Source organism: Rissa tridactyla, chromosome 5 (genome assembly GCF_028500815.1).
Source record: "Rissa tridactyla isolate bRisTri1 chromosome 5, bRisTri1.patW.cur.20221130, whole genome shotgun sequence".
NCBI classification, from domain to species: domain Eukaryota; kingdom Metazoa; phylum Chordata; class Aves; order Charadriiformes; family Laridae; genus Rissa; species Rissa tridactyla.
The window spans coordinates 47,657,696-47,682,235 of NC_071470.1; the positions used below are offsets into that span (position 1 = coordinate 47,657,696).

Below are 24,540 nucleotides of genomic sequence, written 5' to 3' on the forward strand. Positions count from 1 at the left end.
ACATTTTGTAAACAATAGAATCATAAATAATTTCACACTGGGTGACCCTTATGCAGATACTTAATATATATGCTCAAAACTAAGATGGTATAATTAAATTCCAGTATTTTGACTTTACCTCACACGTCAATTAAAAAATAAATCTTGCAATAGCTGCAGTACACCACAAATTCATACAAAATCCAGTGATAAAGACACATTAATTTGAGGTTAAACAGAACTTTTATTTTATCATTTTGCTGATGTCTGCAGGTCCCATTTGTACACCAAACATAAATACTTTTAAAAAAATTACAATTTCACTATGCACAGCGCAATGAAACTGAACACGACTCAGTCTTTAGGGACCAGTCATGCTCAGGAAAAAAAATAAAAATGAACGTAACTTTAAAATTCTTAGAAGATGCTGTGAATACTTACCCATGCCAGTTCCAGCTGGTGCAATCTCTCTGGAGAAGATTTCTACAGCTTCCTTTTGCTTATGGTGTACAGCAAGCCAAATAACAGCTTCCCGAGGACCCTGCTTCAAAAACGTAGAAATTAGACTAGCTTAGATGCGGAACATCAGTTAAAGTTTACCACATTGAAAAACAACTGTAGCTCTGCATTCAAGTTAAATCTAATGGAAACATTTAGTGCTCGCTCACTGCTACAGTTTTCATTCCGTGACACTTCATCCAGCATCACTGTAATTTTCTGTTAACATTTCATTGTATTTTTTTATTCTGCTACCATGAAATCAACTATTGGGTCTTTTGGAGCAGTAGGACACTGTGCTGCTTCTCCAGCATTCTTAAATAATTAAGTATTATAACTAATAATACTTTATAAGAAACTAAATACTTGGTTTCACTCTCAGTGGAACTGGCAAACAAACTTTCTTCTTATTTTAAGTGCACTGAGAATACTTTGGGGTCAAGTTAGAGAGCCAGGTTTACTTCTCTTCGCATCAACAGGTAATCAGATCTGCTCAGGGAAAAGAATTCAAACCTAATCCTTGGGAGTTAAATGGGAGAATAGAATTTGTAAAAGCCACTGTGTTTCCAGAGAAAAGAGCGGACACTCCTCTAAAGGTAAACCCAGTCAATACTCTGCTCCCTACTCTATAGTCAACTAACACATCCGCCCTTGCAGATAAGTACTCTCTCTCACTTAAGATTTTATTTCTGTAAAAATCTCTTTTCTGCCACTGGAAGATCTACCTTTGGAATCAATACACTCTGGCAAAAGCCTTAGAGGGAACATTAGGTCCCAATGAGGGCAAAGACTGTATTTATTTGAAAATTTGCATCCACCAGTAAGAACCACCTTTAGTCTACCGTTGTATATTTAAAAATGTGAAATCTGCTCAAAATACAAGTCTGTCCCTAAGTATCTCTTACTTGTTTCAAAGCACAGGCACAACCATTTCCATCATACGTATGAAATGGAACTGCACAAGGTCTCAAAATCTACCGGTCAGGAATTTCTCACGCAGCACTACTCCACCCATGGAGTTCTGCAGCAAGGTATTTCTTCCCTCTGGCACTCAGCTCTCTGGAAGTCAGCTTTTTTTGTTAATGAACATAAAGTAAGTTTCTTTGGTAACCTTACAGGAAATTCCTTCCTTACTTAATCAATGTAAAATTTAAAAAAAGGAAGAGTTTGACTACAAGATACTAGGGGATTTCTTCCCGTGTTTATGTCCTTTGTTACATCAACAGGAAAGGATAAATTTAATGAAAGCATGAAAAATATACAAAAGTTTGGGTTTTTGGAGTTTTTTTTGTTATTCTACAGAGCTCAGAGGACTTCATAATAAAGGACTTCTCTAAAAATGCCCTGCCCAAAGAATTCTTAAAGATTTAGTAGCTGTTGGACTAAAAATGTAGAAAAGCAAAGGAAAATTGAACATATAGCTACCTAGGATACTGAAGAGGATGTTTTCCTGGAAGAAAGGAACAACTGTATTTTGGAAGATCCAAGCCCTTCTGAAGCTATGCCAGACGTTTGCTATACCAGGAAATGAATATACATGACTAAATAACCCATTTTTAGTTTATTCCAACTTTTTTCCTTACATACAGTAATTTCTGAAGCATTTAATAGATTCTCAATTATGCATAAAATTAGAAGAATATTTTAAAATAACATTTTTCCTCCTAGTGGAGCACTTTTAAGCTTTTTGTTAAAATGTGGTTATTTCTTTACAAATACAGAAACCAGTGACATTTCTGAAAGCATCAGAGATTAAATACTCAGCAGACAGGAAGGATACAGATGCTGCTAGAATTCAACAGCCCCAACTTCAAAACAGGGGCTGCGGAGTGGAGCACAGGGGACACAGTTTTTTGTTCAGATCTAAAGAATGGTGCCACCCCCCCCTCTAGGCCACAGAACAGCATGATCCTACACAGCACCAAATTTTTCATGACTTAACAGTGAAAAAACAGCGGAACCTTTCTTCATGCTAACATCATCTTTCCTCTAACAGATAAGAACAGGAGAGAAAAGATGAACACCTTGAAGTTGTTATTATATGCAGGCAGTTGTTAGCTGAACTGAATTAAAGCTGTGATGAAACAAAACCATGTCTCATCCTTCTTGATGTTTGTTCACTATCTGGAGTTGAATGGGTGTCCCTGATTTCAAGAACCAGAAGTCATGTCAAAAAGAACTCTAAAATTGCTTGAAGCAATTGTTAATTTACACAGCTGGCAGTGAAAAATGCTAGACTACTATGCCTAACAAAATATAAAATGTACTCATTAGAATTCTAGTAAACTTAACAATATCATAAGAAAACAAACTGTCTTTTCCAAACCTCCCAAATTTTAAGACTTCACTAAACATTTTACGCTTAAAATTTTTTTCCTCTTCAAAATAATCTGAGAAGCTACATGCTGTATCTGAACTCCTAAACTGCCTGTCTTCGAACACGTTCTAACTCCTAGTATTACTTACTTCAATTGCCCACATTTCTGTAAAGCTGCGTACTTTGAAAACATTACATAAACCACCAAATTGAATATTAACTTTTGAAATACTAATATTGTATATTAGTATCATTTTCCTGTGTGTATACACTACATTTTTCCCAAAAGCAATACTGCTGAACACACCAACAATTGAAAATCTCAAGTCAATTTCAGGAATTTAAGTAACTTCAGCAATGTAGGAACATGGATGTATTTCCTAGCAGCAGCTGCTGAAATTGTGTTTATAATAAGTATTGTAATATGCTGCACCAAGCATTCTGGTTACTGTAAGAGTATCCCAAAGAGACCGTTATGTTAACAGACTACTAAATCCTCTATTCCAACTCAAATATACAACAAAACCCCAACACGAACAAGCTCACTTACGTCAGCTTACACCAAGGGAGGAAAACTTCCTGACTTCCTAGCTGGTGATCAGCTAAAACCCAATCTTGTTTTAGTATGTTTAAACCTAAGTCCTAAATATTCATGCAGTTGAAGGATGAATTTTCTCTACTTCCTATTCTAGTGGCGTATCTACATAGAGGTACTCTGAGATACACAGGGGTAAATATAATTGCTTTCATCTTTCTTAAGTACCCCTATGTAGACATACTCCCAGGGAGACACACACAGTTCATTTCTCAGCGTCTAAGCTCCCAGCCTGGAAAATACCTACCACAATATTATCATACATTGGAAATCCTGCAAACTTGATTCACATTTTTATTAGTATATCTCAATACTCACGTAGGCAAAGCCTAAAATAAAAGTTTAAGAGCCAAGGTAGGAGACGTTATGTTATTCCACCAGATCATGTTTCACTGAAAGTGTAGAAATTTCCTTCAATGAATACAGAAACAGATGTCCTGATTAAGGTAATATAAATAAGAAACCAATAAGTTTTCCAATTTAAAAAAGTTTTACTAGATTAGTGTAAAAAAATTGCTACACAGAAAATATGCAGCCATGCCACAACAAATGCATTTTTTTTTTTTAAACATTCAGTGTTCTCAAAGCTACCAAGAGATTCATTAAATTACTACAAATAACAATTAATAGGAAATACCCTTGAAGAAAACATACTTATGCATCCACATCTGCTTCCTGGTTCTAAAGTGCACAATGTCTTCAATATTCCATTTAAGTTCTAGGTTTACTTCCTTGCCCACAGATGCAAGATACAGTTGTCTATGAAAATAATTAGCTGAATTCTGTTGAGTGGTGAACCCAGTATTAAAACTGGATATATAGACTATTTTAAAGTCATTTATCTTAAGAGTACCACAATTAAAACAAAAAAAATAGCAAAACAAAAGTTATACTTCACCAAGTCTCAACAAGGTGGTGTAAACTGGTTAACAAAGGGTTAGTAGAAAACTAGCAGACACAGCACATGCAGTTTTTATACAGCAAACTCTTAATACCTGATGTAGTATTAATAGATACCTTTCACAAGAAGCACATCCAGTATTTCTAAACCGTGAACTCACTGACGCTGTGACACTGTCATAACCCTTTTTCCTTCCCAACAGAAACCCACAGAGCAGGTGATATTATGAATTAAACACCACTAGGGTTACTCAGTGCTGATTCAGGTCCCTTTCTTACTCATGCTGGGCTCCTGCTGACAAAGCAAGCTACCAGAGTGGCAAGCAACAACCACATAAACCGGCAAGGAAGACTGAGAATGGAAAGGAGTCAAGCATTTCTTGATTTCTCAAGCATACTTTGTGTTGTCAAGAACAGTCAACACTCCACACAGCAGCTCAGACTACAGTATATGGGCCTACATAAGCCTGGGATATACAGTAAATTCACAGTTGCAAAGACTAACCTTCGCACACAGGGTGACAGACCCGTGTGAGAATTAGTCCAGCCACACCAGACATCTACAGGGAGCTCCAAATATTGTTCAACTTATCCTGTCTTGGTATTCATATACATATTTGCTTCTCCTCTTTAAATTTAGATGATAGAATCTTCCAAGCAGGAACTGTTTTCTTTGTGTGTGAATATACGGCCTAACATAACGTGTCTCTGGTTTTGAGCACTGTTCTTTGCAAGCCAAATAAACATATCTAATTTTCTGTACAGAAAGACGTGGCAGGAAAGAGCGTTTAAGAGACTACATTATTCCTACCTGAAGCCCCAGGAGGTAGATGTTTTCCTTAGGATTCTATGACTTTGTATTTTAAAGGGAAAAGAAAACCCCACTCCCTACCCCTTTTTCTCAAGCTACTACTGCTGCTTTCCAGAAGAAAACTCCTGCTGTTAGTTTCTTCTGAACTGCTGGAGGAACAAGGTGAAGGAGGAAGGCCACAGAGTGATTTCCTGTATTTCAGCCTCAGCTCTCACGTCTTATTTCAGGCATACACGGAAAGCACATACAATTGAGATAACGCTCCATTTACTTTTAGTGTAAGACCTGGGAGTTGAGGCTGGAAATACAGAAAATACTACCAATACTCAACTTTATTTGGAAAGTTTATTTAATGTACTGTAATCAAGGCAAACAGAACAACAAGGAAGAAGAAACTGCTCTTTTTCAAATCATTATTCACTCCATACAATGAGACAGAAAACTTGCTATGTAACAATTTAATTAAAGAATGTATTACAATGCATAATCATAAGGAGCTGGTACAAACAGAACACGGACAAGTTCTACATCAGGAACATCTGTTCCTGTTGTTTCAAAATTTTGATTCTGCAATCTCAGTAACACACTTAACATTGCAGGGTTTATGGTCCTAAAAGGAAAAAGACCACCTTATAAAGCTGGTTCATCAGGAAGCAACTCTTGCTGCTGTGCAGAATTAAATTGAAGGTCAAGCACTAAAATGAACAGCTGCAGATAAAACTTGCCCAATTTCTAAGAACACTTAATATCTGTAGTATTCTCCACATCATGTTTTTGTTTCCTATACATACAAATTTTTGGCTATTTTAAGTATTGGCTCTCCTAAGATCAAACTCAGAGCTCAGTTTTGCCACCTTGAGAGTTTTGCAAGATTGCCATTGACAAAGAAGAATTGGATGCTACTGTTTTGGAACAAACTAAACTGTCTAAATATTTAAAGTGCATGTAAGTAAGGACAAGATTTACAGTCTTTTTCCTTTGAAAAGGACTTTCATGGTCTAGACTGGGAAAACAGACCACAGATATCACAGCTGCAGTGCCTATGGCCATCATTCATATTCTTACATATGAATTTATTTAGTCACAAAATACAACGCAGAGTTACATAGCTGAAGATTGTCTCACAACTACTCACAGGCAGTTTTAAAGTTGCACAGGCAACAATAATTCTGCCATTTTCTGACTCTGCGACCGTTATAATGTGGTCTTTTAGAGTTACATCTAATGCAATTTAAGTCTACATCATAACAACTTCTATGAAGAAGATATTTCTTTAGATGAACAACATTAGAACAGACTACAACAACATTTTTGTAAGATTTCCTATCAGTGCTTCTGGAAGACCCAATACTGCAGAGACCCTGTCAGTGTTAATTTTGTACACTAAGTAGTGATACTGAATTCTTTGCAAGATGATGGGATGAAATTCCCAAGATGATAGCAATCCCTTTAAAGTTGTGGAAATGATAACAATATGGAGAGATTAAAAGAGGTCAGTAAAAGTTTAAGAACGCTCCACTGAATACTTACACCATCTATACTCCTTCTAGCATGAGGTCCATATGTATCTTCAGACCCTAAAACCTGTATGTTAACTGCACTGTAATCTTCATACCCAAGCTGACTGAAAATAAGACGAGTCCTGCAACAAATGATTATTTTTTTTATTAGTGAACTGCCTCAAAATGATTATCTGAAGTAGCCCTGTGTAGTCCACAGGAGTTAGCTCTGTCATGTAAACTGGACTATGAATACTTTACACTAAACAAATTATTATGAATATTACAAATTAAGCAATTACTGACAAGGAAGTTATGACCCTGAATTTATTCCCAGGTTTCAAATTGAGACTTTTGTTTATTCAAATTATTTGAAAGATGACAGGCAAGACAAATAAATGCGTATCAGCTCTTGCTGTTATCTTTAAAACAAAGACAACTTGAAACGTAATTACAGTATATGCAGTCTTCCTGATGTTCATACTGGTAATTCAGTTCTTAACTCTGTTTCTGCCATAAAGCATTATGAACTACCAATACATACATAAACTACCTCATTACATCACAGGCATCAATGAAGAAAAATCAAACTGAACAAGGAACTTTTACTGAAACCTTTAAGGCATATATTTGAGATTAATGAACATGCTTCTCAAATGCCAAAAATGAATCAGTACCTAAAAAATGAATCAGTGTACAGGTCTTAAATACAAAACGTAATTTTCTAATTATTGTAAAGAGATGAAGGTGGTCCATGTACCACAAATAAAGCCATCTTTATTTTCATGACCACACAAAGACAGATACTTGATTTAAGGTACCTAAACTTGCAAACTGTGTCTCCAATTTATTTTAAGTTACTTATCTACAAACATTACAGTTAGAGATACTTGAGTTCCAAACAGATTCTGTTGGTAATTTTTTTAGCCCTTTCATGTGTCTTGGTAATGCAACAGAGAACCATCAAAAATAAAGGGACACCAAAGACTGCTCCAAAGAGACTTCTCACACATACTGCCAAATCTCTCCTGCTTTCAAAAATGAATAAATAAAGGAGAAGCACGCAAGAAAGAAGCGAAAGACATATTACAAGCTGCCAAAGCTGCTTAATGTCTTAGGCTGCCAACAAATTTGACCCGTACAATTGAAGCTCCTTAAATTTGTGCACCTTATTCTGTACTTGTCGCCATTAGGCTACTGTGCAGAATTAAATTTAGAACAGACTGGAAGCTGGCTAGCTGAAAGATCATGTCCTTATGACATTCTCTTGCAACAGGAATTGGAGGAAGGACTGGAGTCAGAACTTCCTAATGAGATGTAGTTGCTGGTAGAGCGTTCTCTGACAGTGATCAGAATACCTTAAATCTTATCCTATATCTAGATTGACGTACACAAATCTGAATTTCAAACATGCTGAATAAACAATTCCACACATTAATCTGTTTAAGATTGTGTTTGAGATCAAGAATATATTTATGGGCAATACTGTATGTTGTGATTTTTAATGCACAGAACAAGCCACAGCTGCTCCAGGCATGCCTCATGGGCTAGAGGCCACTTATCAAGCCAGTTAACCAGCCACTGCCTATCTCCCATGACCCCTCTCTTCTGAGGATTACTCAGGACAGCACAGTAAGCAGGCTGAATTAATTTTCTAGTGGTCACAGAGGCAGCAGCACCATAAGCTGTTTCAATCAGACAAAAGATTCACGAAGTCTGTCTGAAATAATGCTCAAGAGCAAAAATGAAAGAGAAAATCTACCACTCTATTTCCAAAATAATCAACTAGCTTCCAAAAAGATTGCTTTTTGGAGACTTCTGAGTCCCTCAGTCTTTGTATTAAACAGCTCTTGAAGGGTTTTTTTCTTCATTGGTTTTCTCAGTAGCTCTTGGACACACATGCTTTAGCAATCACACCACTCTGAAGAAAGGGATTCTATAGCTTAATTACACATCCCATATCAGCCTGCTCTCATCTGCTATGTCTCTTGAGGGAAGGCACACAGCTCCTCCTTCGTCACAGTGCAGTACATGGGCAATAAGTCATTCTAAGGCCCCAGTAAACCTTGCATTTCTGACAGATGCCTATCCTAGTGTACTTGCTGCATAGGTCTATAATAAGATGGGAGGAAGCTGTATATAAAACAAGGCACAGAGAGATAGATCTCATAACCAGAAAGACTGAGGCTGTTGGAATAAATGTTCAGAGATTTACATGAGGATATGGAATTATATTTAAGAGGAATCCCTCCTCGCCCAAATGTACTGGCATGACAATATGACTGAAGGATTATCAAGGTGTTTTACAATTGTAAAATTGTTATAGCAAACAAAATCATTAGTCACATTTTACAAGGCACTAAGATAATTTTGTTTAAAACACAAACTTGGTAAACTGCCTACATTTCATAGCACGAAGATTTTTGATAAAAAGAAGTTCTGTGAAAATCAGTGAAAACTAGCTTCACATGGGTCTCTCTCTGGCACCTAATAAATTTCAATCTGAATCACACCTTTTCCCTCATTGATTTGGGTTTCCCTCTGCTATCCAGCCATCTATTTTCAACAATATTTGAGATCTTTCTCACTCTGTCAAATGTAGTTGAAGTGTAGTTAGATGTTGAAAACAGGTTTCCTACCCAGGCTACTTAAATCTTGAAAAGTCCTCCCAATTGGAAGATTATAATCTTCTAGGTTTCCTACAAGGTTATATGGTTGCCATCATGTGTCACAGTTCTATTTTCATCACCTCTGAAAAGAAAAAGCCAAAACCCTCTTCCAAGACTCAAATACTAACCTTTGCAGAATACTTTCCGCAGTACGTTTTCCTTTTTGTACTGCCTTTGGACCTCCCACTGGACAGACAGCAGTAGCTCTGAAGCCATCAAGGTAAGTAGCATTTACCTAATGAGAAAGGCATTATGAAATTACATGGGATTCAGTCCTGGTATGCTATAAATGCTCTCTGACAATCATTATTCATACATTAAGCAGAACAGCAAGAAACCATCATGATCACCACAAAAATTTACTCCACTATTTAAATTTCAAAATTCTACTGGAGGAAGGTTCAAATCTGCAGAACTGAAACTCTGACTCACTTCTCACTGTCATCCTTAAATTCTCCCTGTACTTATCTATTTTGGCACACAGGACACATTCTGACATTGAAAATCTGAATAATCTATCACAGTGAAATAGATCACATTTAAGTTTCCCAGGAGCATTACAGTAAGTGTGGAAAAATATTGCACATGCACGCATGAACACAAAAGAACATGCTGTACATTGCAAACATTTAGCTAATAAGCATTTTACTAGACTTCCAGTGCTACAGCTGTTTAACAGAGCTCTAATACAGTGAAAGTAATGACCATAACGCATGGCTATAAGTGGTAGAAAAGCTTTAATAGATATATCTGAACTAAGGGTGATGATAATTTTCAACATTTGTTACCTAACAGAAAAACAAAAACAGAAATTGAAGAACCTGGTAAGACATTCAGTGTAACTCTACAACCAGAAATATTTTACCTGCAGTAAGTTTTCAAACACTTTACCCAATCTACTTTTAAATGCCCCCCAAAAAAAACAGTGTTTTAGCTATTTATTTAGAGAAGCTATTTCACAGGTAATGTATTTCTCATTATTTTCCCTGAAATTTACCTTATATCTCACTTTCTTTTATCATTGTTTTACTAACTACACTTCACCTTTAATGCCGCAATTAAATAATTTTCCTCTACACTTACTGTAAAATTACTGAAAGACGTTACACATCCTTAAAATACTTCTAGCTTGTTATAATGCCCGTTCAGTCACTTCCTAGCCAAGTTGAACATACTAAGTTAATTTCCTAAAAATCACTTCTAAAACAGGTGTACAAAGCATATATCCATTTATCACGGACAGCCAGTTTCAAAAAATAGAAATATTTCCCAGGAAGTCTAACCTACATATTTTAGAATATCATTACATTATTTAATATAAAAAACATAAGATACATTAAAAAAATATTCCTAAAGACATACAATTCAAATGCCCTAATTAAGACATAATAATAAATAAATAAGAAATAAATTAAAACTTATTTTTATTTTACTGCTATATAAAAAACAAACTGTAATTCTGTTTGGTTTATTCCATTTCATTGTTCATCAACTGAAAAGCTCAAATCTCAGTTATTTCCTTTAGATATTCAGAAGTATGGAAGTGTCAAGAACAAAAACTGCAGGAGGACAAGGCTGCTCAACAGAATAGTTGCTGAAAGTTGCTGAGAAGCAAAACATATTCGCTTCAAATCGCATACTCAGACCAAGAAAGAAAAAGTATTTCCTGCTTCATACATTCACTGCCTTCGTATTTGCCCGTATCAAATTCCACTAATTACTACAAGAATAATAAAAGCATTAGTATAGCTATCATTTGATTGATGGAATTTGTACAAAACTGTTCACTTCATTCTATGTCATTTTTAGGAATTACTTCTAAACTGACTTCTCCATCAGTTATACAATAACACCGTAAGTCTGACTGTTAAAACTAAACATATTTTAGAAATATGCTTGTATTTATCTTTTAAGACGTCTTTGTATTTTCAGATAAAAAGACACAGTTATTCCCAGATGCAGAAAATACAGACACAGATCACTCAGAGAAAGGAAATTTGCTCTTCCAGCGTTACGTAACTATAAGTCTTGAACTAATAATTAAAATTCTGAGGAAATGCAAAAAGATGACGAAAAGATGGTACTGAAATTCTAGGTTGCCTAACACAAAAAAAAAAATCATGGTTTCATTATATTAGGTGAAAGTTTAGAAAAACTGATGTTCAGAGGGCGAGGATGTTTTAAAAATTATTATTATTACTATAAAAGAACCATTCCAGCCTTCCCTGGAGGTCTGTGGATAAGCCTGTTACACAAATTAACACGGTTTTATGTATCAAATAAGGTCTGTCTTTTTTTTCCTTTTTCCCCTTTCTTTTATTCTTGGGTCAAGGAGGATGAGGATTTTAAAGCGGTAGCAGTTTGTGGCAGAAAATATTTAGTATTTTCTCCAAAATATAAAATTTTGTAAATCAAGAATACCTTACACTGCACAGAAAGAGACAATACCTTATAAAACGTTGAAGGAGGCGATCCTTTTGCTCCATGAACTTTCACTGCCCCACCATCAAAACCTATTGTGGTTAAAAAAAAAAAAAAAAAAAATCAGCATTTAAGCTTCTTCAATATAACTTCAAAGACATTCTTTTGTGATACGTATTAATCAAATGTACTTAATGAAAAAGAAAATCATTGATAGGTGTACTGACACAGAAGAGAGAACTCTTTACAACACAGTCTTCCTTGCCTTAGAAACACAAACAACAAATTGGTGACTAAATTTATGACTTCAGTGAGCCTTTTTAATAGAATGCTTGAAATGTTTATTCCTGCACTTAAAAAATACTTAACACAAATCAGCCTTAGGACTTCAGACCCAATAGTTATTTTCCACGTAACAGCCAGTTACTGAACACACACACAGAGCATACAATTTACTGTAGTTGGCTGAAATGGAGTACAGTCCGTCACTTGGTCAAGAAACAAGACAAGACAGATGAGAAAGCAGTGAGAACTTATTTGCTGATAGCTGAGTAAGAGAAGGGATAACTTAACTTTATCCCTCTTGTCAAGAACAGAAACAGAACAGTCTGAATGGATGTCCCAGGGCAACTACCGCATTCAGTATTAGAAATATTAACGACAAAAACTGGAGAAAACTGCTGCCATGGCATCAGGTTCAAGCTTGAACTGCAGAAAAATCAATAGGTGCTACCCATTGCAAATTAGCAGTGCAGGATCAGCACTTCAGGTCAGGCAGACAGAATTATACTGTAGCTCACCTGTACCTAACCTGTGCTTGCAAATATTCAGGAAGGAGTTGAAAGCTTTACACAAATACTCTGAGGAGATCCAATCAGAACATATCTGAAAAAGTGGATGTGACCAGCAGAAATTTTACACGTCACTCAAATATCATCATTACTCTTTCTGCAAGGCTGACATAAGGTTAATTTAACTCTCTCAATACAGAGCAATATCCCTACAGTCAGGGTGAATATCTGGAAGTTTCATGTTTCAGGTGAAGGAGTAATGCAAAGAAAAAAAAACCACGGCAAACCAAAATGCATAGCATCCACTGACAAAAGGAAAACAGAACCACCTCTCAGTTCAAACACTGCCAACTAATCCAGCAGGACAATAAAATTGGCAATGTAAACAGCAAAAACAGATAGCTTGCCTGTTTTTACTGGTGTACGTGTCAAAGCACTTCAAACTGAAAATACTTAAGAAATCTGCCCATTTTCCATCTGTTATATTTCTAAGAATGCTAACTGAAAGTTCATGTGAAAGTTCATTTTAAGTTCAAACATGTCATATCGGGTCATTTGCAAGCTAAAAGTTCATAGGAAGGTTAGGGCGGTTCGGTTTTTTTTTGTTTTTTTTTTTAAAAAAAGACTAGTGGCTAAAAGCAGCAAGCTGGCCTTATCAGAGTGCCACTTGGTTATGTTACTCAAGCACATACACTGTACAGTACTTATGGTACTTACATTATTGAAGCAAAATATTTTTGATGCTACAGTGTTATGAGTTTTATCACAGTAAGTTTTTGATATTTCAATTGTTCTAAGTTTTATAAAGACATTCAGCATACTGTCACAGATAAGTTCCATTAGAATCAAAAAGTATATACAATACAGATGCAGTAAAAAAGCCAACTTCAAATTACTGTAGCTACACATTTTTTTCAAGCTGTCTTATCCAATCCACAGATCTTCAAATGTGTTAAACATGGCATTTTTTTTTTGTTTTGTTTTTAAAGCTAAATCCAGAACATACATTATATCCATCTCTAGTCTACTGGCTGTTGAGTTTCGAGGACAGCACATGGACTTTTTCAAACAGAGATTCTCTGGTAGAAATCCTGTACCTAAGTAAGCATGCTTCTACCACTTAAGATGATCCACCTAAATGTCCAAGAAAAACACTATTACCAAGTAGTGCTTTGAAAGACACGGCTTTCCATTATTACTAATATTTCAAATGCCGTATGAGAAGACATGTACAAAACATACTTTTTTTTTTTTTTGAGAAAAAAAACTGAGCTGCAGTTTTAAAAAACAAAAAAAAACCCCACTGAAATCACAGTGGAGCTGGCTCAAGGTTGTTCACACAGAATACATAGTTTAAAGGCTTGGTAGGTGCAAGGCATGCATTAAAAAGTAAAGCAAAAGGAGTAGCAATCAAAGATTTAAATCAGTCAGCCAGCAAGATAAAGACTATGGTTAAAATTTCTAAAGGAATTTCCAGCAAAAGCCCCCCCCAAAAAAAAAGTTTAATCCAGTATCACACTCTAAGGAACTGGTATAACAAGAAATATGCAGAGAAAACATGGAAATTAAAGTAACTGCTTTAGTTAGGTAACCCAGTTCACTGACACAGCTCTCTTAACATTGTAAGAGGACTAACCTGGAATTTCAGTGATGGAAACTTCGGAAAAGTCACATGTGACATCTGGCAAAAGATAGCGCTGCGGATTGCCCAGTTCATACACCAACTGTTCAGCTACAGTGCCAAAAGAGATTAGTCCCCCTGTGTCTGGTGGTTTGGAGAGAATAAATTCTCCTTCAGAGGAACATTCTACAATGGGAAAACCTATGTTGTGCCTAGAATATGAAAAACATTGAAAAAAACCCTATAAATACAAAGGGAAAGTGAAAAGAAAAATGAGTTAACAACATATCAGAATTTTATGGTAATGACTAATTAAATAAAACTGATCAAGAGTTATAACATAGCTGGTTGTTTCTGAAGAAACACACTCAAGAAAAAGCAGTGAACAAACTGCTTAACCAAAATAATAAAAGGATGCATTTTATTGCCTGACAAAGGAGTGAGGATATAACAAAAGATGCCAACAGTAAACAGACAGAAGTGGGGAAGGGAATTGGAGGAGGACACTAACATAAATGATTAAAGTAAAAAGAAGCAGGAAGAATTAGAAGACTATGATTAAAGAAGTAAATTCAGAAGTAAAACCATGATTCCTAATTCTAGTTCGCTATAGCAGCACACAGCATGAAGGTGAAGACACGTAAATGCATCCTGCACTCTGGATTTGTAAAAAGGCAGTCAAAGCAGGAAGAACACTATGCTGGAAGCCTTGGAGATGAAGGGAAGCAGGAAACAGGAACAATCACACCTATTAAGGACAATTTCACATGTTAATAATCAGAAAACAGAAAGATATATGAAAGCTAAGATCTTCAGGCCAAAACAATAATAAAAGACAGAACAAACAGAAAATTATGAGGGACAGCAAAAAGAAAAGCAGTAAAATAGAAAAATATAGACATGTTTCTAAATGAAAATGTTCTTCCTTCTCACAAGAGTAATATACAGAAAGTGATCAAACAACTCGTAGTAAGACACACATGTTGGTCATTACAGTAGCAGGGCAGAATTTTCAGGGTTATGTGGACGAGGTCTACATACCTGCTTTTCCAGCTAAAAGGCTTTTATGTTATTTAGAGAGAATAAGTAATGGCTTTGAAAAAAACAAAATTAAAAAGTACCTAAAAATTAAAATAGAGACTAAATATTCTTCTAAAAAGGCTACCTGGCTCACTCCTCTCTCACAAGAGGTTGGTAATTTGTGCCCCAGACACACGAAAAGAACACAAAAAAAGGAGTTAAGGAGATACAGCCCCTTTCAAGAGCAAAACTTTTCTAAAAAGGTCCTAATAATGAAAGGTGGTGAACATCACCGTTCTCATTAAAGTCAACGACCTTCAGGTTCTTCATACATACTTAAAATCAAGTCCATCCCTGAAATTAATTATTTTTGGGTGCTGGTGGGAACAATGTGCTGAACATACAAGCAAACTGGTTATCAGCAAAGGTTAGATGAACATAGTTTGTATGACATAAATCCACAGAGTTTTAAAGGAAGTAAGCAAAGAAACCAGTGAATTTTTAAGTGACATTTGTAAAAGTTCATGGGAGTTTGAACAGATTCCGTATCTTTGGGAAGCTTCAAACATAACCCCATTATTTAAAAAACAGGATTAAGAGACAAGCTCTGTTACCAGAGATCAGCAGCTTTAATACTGATAGCATACAAAACTTTGAAAGTATGGTAGCTGGAGGACACCTAGAAAAGCCCATGATCAATCAATGAAGATTATACTTCATTCGACTGGTGTTTGAGAATATTTAAACCACTAAACAGATAAAAGGAAACAAAAAACCCACCCTGGTAAATACAAAAAATTGAATGGAATCAACAATTTTTTATACAAGTTATCTAGTTTTTTAAGGGGAAGAGGAGGAAGAAAAGATGGTAGCAAGAAGCACGTAACATTCAACATTTTAAAGTGTGACATAGAAAAAAAAAAAAACCAGCAACACTAGAAAACCCTCTCAGTTCTTGGTCTTTAACATTATATTGTAGGGTAACAGACTAACATATGTAATTATCCCAATTTTACAGGTAAGGAGACAGATACAAGAAGCATCATGATTTGCCCAGTGTTACACAGAGGTATCAGTGAGTGAACAAGGCTAGAATTAAGGAGCTTTTACCCTCTTGGTGCCACGCTTGTTTGCTTTGACCCTACCATCTATCTGTCTTGTCTTAAGGCAACACCACCAGGTCCCTTGCTAGCAGGCTCAACACAGCTTATTCGAATCACTCACCCAAAAGTGAAATCACTTCCATCAAGACAGACTACCCAGTGCAGTCTATTCCAATGCAGAGACAACTCATATCCTTGCTGCAACCCACCTGGATCCAAGTCATCAGCACATGCAACTCTTAGGAGACATTCCCGCACCTACTCCCCAGTGATCTTTGTTTTGAAGGAGGAAAAGGTAAACTGTAGACACTCAACTTTCTACTCTGAACCACTGAGTCCACTAACACCGATTAGACTTCAGTTTGCCCAAGCTCCACTCTCAGAAGGCCTGAACCATTAAAAAAAACCCGCCACCTTAGTAATGCAAAGACAGAAATTTCACCCCCTAAAACGGTTAAAATCTGGCAAACACTAAGTCATAAAAAACAGACCAATCATAGAAGACAGCAGATAAAGAGTATTAATATAAACAACACTATTATTCAGGTCCCTTAGTATGCAGAAGGAAGGACAGACTCTGATTTTCCTGTTATCTTAGGGCCAAAATCAGAGGATGTTTATGGTGGAATTTTTTATGCTGCCAGAGTAGCTGGAAGGAGACCATATAGGTACGAATGTACTTTCTGGAACAGCTTCTAATTAGCCTCTAAGGTTGAGACATATTTGCTATATAAAAAAAGATACACTCAACTCTTACCACTTGCAGCAAAGTGTTGACACAAAGCTTGTAAAAAATTGTACGAAGGAGACAAGACTTTCTAACACACATAAAAAAAAAAAAGAAACAAAAGGCCAAACCAAAACCAAACACTAACACTACCACCACCCCCACCCAAAAAGAAAAAAAACACCCCAAAACAAAGGGGAAAAACAAAAGTCTTCCTAGGAAAGGCATGCTGACACAGGACACTAGCATGCCCAAGCATGATAAGAATTTTTAGCTATATTTAAACCATTCAGAAATCCACAACCCCAAAGGTCAATGAAAAGAACACTACAATGAGCAACCTATGGTCTTTGGTCATCTCTTTCATTGTTACAAGACTATTTCAACAGTTAGCGATGGTATCAAGGAAGACTTTTTGCCTTCATCTGAGATAAGTATGAGGGATGTGTCCTCCTCAAGGTCCACCACCACCCAATGAATTTTCCTGAACGCTCATTTAGTTGCAGAAGATATGCGTTCTCCCAGGTCACATCAGCTGTGAATGCTTCTCTTACTTTTTAAGAATTCAAAACATAGAGATGCAATGAATTGAGCAAGAAGCCCCTGGATTCCATTTGTATTGTAACTAGATGGCTGAAAGAACACATACATCCTATATTACCTCGTAGCAGATGCCAATAAGAACCTACATTAACATGAGAGAAAAATATATTTTGTATACTGCTGGGATAAGTCACCTCTATGGCATGATTCAGTCAAGCGACAGATACTTAAACCTGGCCTTAGAGCTCACTACCAGCAACAGCTACGTGCATCGCGTACTCTAGCACATACCGCAGGTACTATGATCACACCATCACCTTCATCAGCGCTTCCACTGAAAAAAGTAACGCATTGCCTGATTCACTAGTACGTTTTGCTGAATGACTACACACCATACAACATCCACTCTGTAACATACCAACTTTATGCTGGCCATAACCCATAGCCAAGTTGTAATTTTGAACAGCGTAGCACGGGAGTTAAACCACAGAACTACGAATTCCACAGCAACTACAGTCAGGGCATCCAAAGTGGCACAATGACCAAGTGGCATCCTTCAATAATAGAAGAATTGCATCGGTTTAGTGATATAATATCCTAGTATGATGGGGCAATATCAACCAATGTAAACAATTCTGAAAGGAAACTACTAAAATAAGTTCTAATTAAATTATATGATTGTGTAATTAATAAAATACAACAATAGAGATAAATATGAAAGTACTACTTTTAAAACATTTTGAGCAGTTCTTTTAACACAGAGTTAAAATACAGAGGTAATATACATCAGTTTGTGGAAGGAGATGACATCTACCATTCTTTTATCCAAAATGCTCGTTTCGTTTTGTGTGTTTGGTATTTAACAATTAAATAAGTTATATGCATTAGTAAACCTGAGCACTGAATAAAGCCAAGCTAAGATCAAACCGCAGAAATCCCCTCCAAGTTGGGGCTGTGTGAGGAGTTAACAGTTAAAGCAGGTCCTCACTGACTATAGCACAGGTGTAACACAGTTCCAAAACTGGTTTTGCTGCTGAAGACCCCTTTCATTAACCACCCACAACTGCTGTCCCCTACTCTAATAGGAATCAGGCTCTGAAACTGAGTCTCCTGTCAGTTCTCTGCCTGACAACTTACCCCTGAATTAATTTTTTCCATGTAAATACTCATTTTTTCTTCAGTTTTGGCTCTCAAAAATGTTACAGTTTACAGGTCACAGGTGACAACGGTAATTGTCTAGGCAGAGATCTCCTGCCTACTCTAGGACAATGCGCTTTTCAACCTCAGTGTAGCTATGAAGGTAGCTTTCCTTCTTGTTTTGCCACGTATCTTACACCATTTGCATTTAAAAAAAAAAGGTAAAATCCATGATCAGTACTGGGTCCTGTTTGGCTCAGGGAGAAAGACACTGTCTGAGGTAAAAATGGGTATTTCTTTCCTCATGAGGTGCCATACTCTCAAGTATCTCATTCTGACCACTACCGGTGTAGGCTGAGATTACTGGCAACAAAGATGGTAAAGTCCGTGTAGTACATTTACTTGCAGGGGAAGATGCTGCAAGAAAGAAAACAAAAACGCCACAGCAATGCATGTGACACAGAAGTGAACCAGGGTCCAAAGAGACCGTGGCATGAACTTTTAACTTTGCAGCTAATGCAATTTCCTGGGAGGTGACCCAATGAATGTCACCCTAAGGAGAGCTCTAAGCCAAGTTTCTCAACTCCCTGGACCTGTATTTTAACTGCAACGCTATTAGGCAAAATGTAGAAACTGCTACCACTTCTATCAGCGTTTTCACAACCAATTCAAAACTGCTAACAGTCAGGCAAGATCAGCACAAACTTATGGGTAAGGTATACACATCTCTTTACGGGTAGGTACCAACATGTTTCCTAACTTTTGCTGCAATTCTAATTTAGGCAAAATTTATTGATTGCATCACTTATCTCCTTTGACTAGGGCATTTCAGAGTACACATTGTATGTACATTTTTCATGTCTAGACCATTTCAAGCCAATCAGCTGTATTCAGCTGCCTGGAATAGATGGTGCTACAGAGAAAATGGCATTCCACATTGCTGACCGGGACTCGCATGCTGGATTCTGTTCAAGTCCCAAATTAAGCAATCTGGATCCAGCCCTTAAGAGACTACAACTATTGACTTACCCTTTTGGTCATCCCAGGCCAGAGGATTATGCAGTCTCAACCATTGCACACTCTTGGCTTAGGGCAAAATGTCAGTGTCTATCACCTCCTCAAAATGATTACTCTACTGATCAGCATTAGTTTATTCTCCTGCATTTCAAAACAAAACAAAACAATGTACTAATCACCCACTGACACTAAAAAAAAAGTAAGAGATAGCAATGTCTGGGGTTAAATGAAATTAAATACAGAGCTGTTGATTACCAATGTAGTTCTGGCATCACAGTGCATTTTGATACATTGCATGAATTCTCTATTCAGTGCTCTGCACTGGACATTAAACAGGAAGCAGTGATGTATTATCACTTCTTCTGACCACCTGCTGTCATATATTACTACACAAATGACAGAAAAGGAGTAAGTGCCTGTTTTGATAATATTTACTTAAAAATCAGTCATTTAAGAATGCACATTAGTCTTCTATAAACTGTCAACTAATGATTTCTTGTATTTTCTCTGCCAAACATCAGAGAATCCATACAAGAGGCGAGTCAAGCAGCCTTCCTCTCACTGGAAAAGTACACGCCATCTATCCCCTCTACCTGCCTACCCATTTTCATGAAAACTGGACAAAACTTTACAGCTTCAAGATTCTTGCCTTTAAGTCAAATATATTAAGGAAAGAAACCCAGCACAATTAAAGAAATCCCAGCGCCTTAGGTCAGCAGAGAGAAATCAGCTACGTCTGGCTTCTATCAACTAAAGTAACTTGGAGAGTCACGAGTTGGAACATGCATTTTACTTGTTTTACAATAAAAACTTACGCAACAAAGAAGAAGAAGGAATAGCGTAGGTTTTAACAGCTAACATTCAATGGCCACAGTATACCCCAGTGAACTTAATAACTTAATAACAATGAGACTTAAAGGACCCTTTTGCAGTGGAACTGAATTCCCAGAAGTGGTCTGCATTGAACTTTTCAAGAATTTTTAAAAAAAAAAAAAAAACACAAAACAAAACTAAAAAACTATGTTGGATGAATGAAGTGGGTCCAATCCAATGCCTCAATACGTAGAGACAGGATATGGAATGTGAGCTCTGACTTGCCTGGCTTTACTTAGTTTAAAATGTTCTTACTTACTATTTTTGCTTACGCACATAGACAGGTAAGACTTATAAGCCTAGAATTTGATAAATTCTTCCTTTTATTAGTTTCTAAGTTAGAAAAACTCATACCCATCAGTTCTTCTTAGCAGTACACTCACACCTTTTTCAGCAACAAAAGACAGAAGAGCAACGTAGACTACTGTTCTTGGGGAGAAAAAAAAAAAAAAAAAAAAAACCCAAACACAGTAAAAAAATTACCTGAGTCTAATCATAACCAAACTGACCCTCTGCAATCCCATGTGAAGAAAAGGGAGGTTGCCCTCTAGCGTTTAGTCACCAGAGAACAGCATAAATGGTGTGAAAGGTTTTCTTAACCTCTAGTGTAAAGGTCCAGTAAATGTTTGCAGAGCTGAATGGTAAGTGGTCTTGGCTGTATGAGCACACACATGGCAGTGAGAAATTCCTACGTGATGGCACTTTAACGACAAACACAGAGATTCTATGATTTGACTTGGCTTCTTCGTCTCCACATTTACTGACTTTGTTGGGCTGGTTTGGATTTAACATTATCTATCAAAGACACCATGATGTACTGAGATCTAACTTAGACACAGTTACTTTCAAGAGACTGCTAAAAACATAGCTTTTCCTAAATAAGAGAGAAATCATTAATAGTCAAATAACTTCTGCAAGCTCACTCTGAGCTCTGTTCACCTACTGGCAATATAAGTAATGTTGGTGGCAGCAAGTATTGCGTGTTTTTGTCATAACAGAAACTATGAATTATCATATTATTATTGTGCTTTATTATGTAATGCATTATATGCATGCATCAAAAATGGATTCAGACTGTCTAAATAACAAAAACCCCATGCCATCAAGTTTCTTTAACTTAAGGAGTCAACAGGTTACTACTAAGCTATCAAATGGAAAATGCATTTTTCTGCAGCCCAAAAGCTTCCGTAATATTTCCTCTTCACGCATTTGGGCCTAAATACAGTAAACAACTATATATCGGGAGGAGAAGGGGATGGGGCAGGAAGGCAGCAAAGCTCTCCAAGAAATCTCCTCCCCTCTTCCCTTCCTCAGGTATCCTAAATGGATGTGCTGGACCACAAGTCAAGTTTAGTCAGTCTTCTACTCTGCCTCTCCAAATATAAAATTAAAGGTCACACATTATTTTGGTTTTGACTAGTTTTAGGAGTTTATCATACAGGCTGATATGTAACATGCTTTTGTTTCAAGAATTTCATTAATTAAATCCCTAAGTCTTTCTGAATTTGCAAACAAACCCACTAGTTTTAAGGCACCATGATTAACTTGAAGGTAAATAAATTACTGTTACATTAGCACAAATACAATCACACATGGTTCAGAAGTATGCATGCAGATCGATGGGGACAAGGTAACAGAGCAGTATTGCATGCTACTCTTCTACATTCTTTAGTAGCAATTTAAGTCAGCATGAGTTAGCTCTAAGCCAAAAGACAACTGCGATTTTAGACACAGTTACATGATTTTTACACATACACATACACGACTATTAGCTATGCATATCCAATGTCTGTAAAATACTTCTCTGTAAAATTAGCTACTCCCACTCCAGTAGCTCTTATCTTAATACACTCAAACTTCCCTTTTTATTTTAAGCCAGACTGACATTTTGCACAGAAAAATCCTTAAAGAACTACCAAACTTTTTAATAAGAAAAGCAGTATTCTGCTTTTTTCTTTCATTCTTTTATAAAGCAAGGTCCTTTGGAGTCACAGTTACAGGAGATTTTAAGAAGTTTCATGATACAGCATAATAAAACCATCAGGAGATACATGAGAATAGGAATAAGATTAGCAGTTATAAATTTCCAAAATGAACAGAGTGTCTCATTACTATAAATCCTCATTTGATTTCCCACTGAAGACAACAGTGAAGAGCGAGTGCAGTTTGTTCAGGGATACTAGCTGCCTAATAGGTGAAAAGAAATGCCTGTCACTCTTTCTTTCAATGCCATATGTGCCTTGACCTGTAAGCCATCAGCGTTCAGGAACTCAGAAAAACAGAATACCTCTTTCAGGATCACGCTCTGAATCAGAAACAGTCACTACAAGGAGGACAAAAAAGCACGGCAGCCCTCAGGAACTAACTCAGGAGAATGGCTCTCAGATTGCAGGGCACAGGGTCTTGCTGGTTCATCCACCTGGACTACACACTGCCCCCAGTGGCCTCCTTCACAGGGTCAACTTGGGAGCAGGAACACCCAGCATGAAAGACGCCCTTCTCTCCTATATCTCTCCCACAACTCTTCATCCCTTTCCTCCATCGCGTAAAGGAAGCACTGCCTTTCTCATGACACAGCACATCCTCCCTCTCATCCTAAGGAAAACAGGAATAAACTGCAGCCAGAATCACTCATCTTATGCAAAATGTATTCCCTGACTACTTTTAAATTGCTCTTACAAACAAGTTGGGCAAAAGCAGACTACATCAGTCCTTCCTCAGCAGGCAGAAGGACCTACCTACATGAAAGTCTAATTCAGTAGGTCTGAACACAAGATACACAGGTAACTTTTTGAAAAGACTAACAGCTCAACACGTTTGTGGAGGTCGGTCATACAGCAGGAGAGGACTGTGGCATACATTCATCCCTCCCAAAGCAAATTATATAACATTTGTGACTGAAGGGAAGGCAACTCTGATCTAAGTAAAGACTGATGAAACAGCATCCAAAATATGCATGCTGTCTTTCCATTACAATCATACACGAAAACCAGTAACAAATCTTTCCCAAAAGCAGATGATAAAAAAAGAAAACAGAAAAAATAATCTAATAGGAAAAAAAAAGCAACCAAAGGGCTAAAATTTTTTTCAAATCATCTGTTTCTTAAGTTAACAAAGAAAGTCCCCAGTTGACCAGAAAGGAAAACTGCAACAGGGAGAAGAGACCTTGTAGAAGAATAACATTAAGGTGAGAAAATATCTAAAGGCCCATACTGCCTCCCCCAAAAGAATAAAGTAGAAGTAGTTTTCACAACACAGATATAGTAGGAAACTTTATATTTGGTCCACAACAAACATATATGCTGATGTCACAATTACCTACCAGTCTGGTACTGCATGCCAATCCGTGAATATTCCACCTGTACATTGAGCACCACATTCAATGAGATGACCTGCAAGGCTGGGAAAACGTCATTCAAATAACTAAATATTCTGTAAAAATCAAGCTTCACAAATCAAGCTTTAAAATATAATAGCACAATGGAAGTAAAGCTAAATAACAGAAGATGTTATTTTTCCTCCATAGGTATCTAATACATTTATAAACTACGGGTTAAACATAACAAGGGATTCTGAAAGATTAATATAAAAAGAGTTGAAAGGAGTAACCTTTACATCAAGAATCAAATTAATTTCCTGAAAAAAGTGAACACCTGAAAGATTATTTGACACCAAAAAACGAGTTTCATTGGTCATTTCAAGAAGTCCTGATCTAAATTCAGTATCTTAGCAGTTTGCATTGTGTGTAACTAAATATGCAAAGCCCATTTTTAAAATCAAGAGCTATAGGATCTCACTTCCTATGTGAAGGACAGAATGTATTATGATCATGTATTATGATTTTCAAATCTTTGATTGTGATAGTCCATTAACACTCAAGAGAATTACGGAAAAAAATCTTTGTCTCTTTATCATCCCCAGTTCAGTGGAGCTGGAGTTCCTCTAAACATTTGTTCTCAAGCAACAGAAGGTCCAAGCATATTACTACTAGGTGTACTTGGGTTACCCAAGTAGTCACT

The 24,540-nt window shown here is 36.7% G+C and overlaps 1 protein-coding gene across 3 annotated transcripts in view; it reads right to left on the reverse strand.

The window, feature by feature from the left end:
* Positions 1 to 24,540, reverse strand: part of LOC128910008 (uncharacterized) — a 68,724-nt gene that overhangs the window by 34,325 nt on the left and 9,859 nt on the right. For 2 of the 3 annotated variants that reach the window (XM_054202715.1, XM_054202717.1), the window contains exons 8-13: positions 23,844 to 23,921; positions 14,117 to 14,313; positions 11,717 to 11,781; positions 9,397 to 9,503; positions 6,631 to 6,742; positions 421 to 523 (exon numbers count right to left, since the gene is read on the reverse strand). In XM_054202715.1, coding sequence (XP_054058690.1) covers positions 421 to 523; positions 6,631 to 6,742; positions 9,397 to 9,503; positions 11,717 to 11,781; positions 14,117 to 14,313; positions 23,844 to 23,921 — 662 coding nt within the window. The remainder of the gene's footprint in view (positions 1 to 420; positions 524 to 6,630; positions 6,743 to 9,396; positions 9,504 to 11,716; positions 11,782 to 14,116; positions 14,314 to 23,843; positions 23,922 to 24,540) is intronic. The other variant, XM_054202716.1, reaches the window with a different exon arrangement.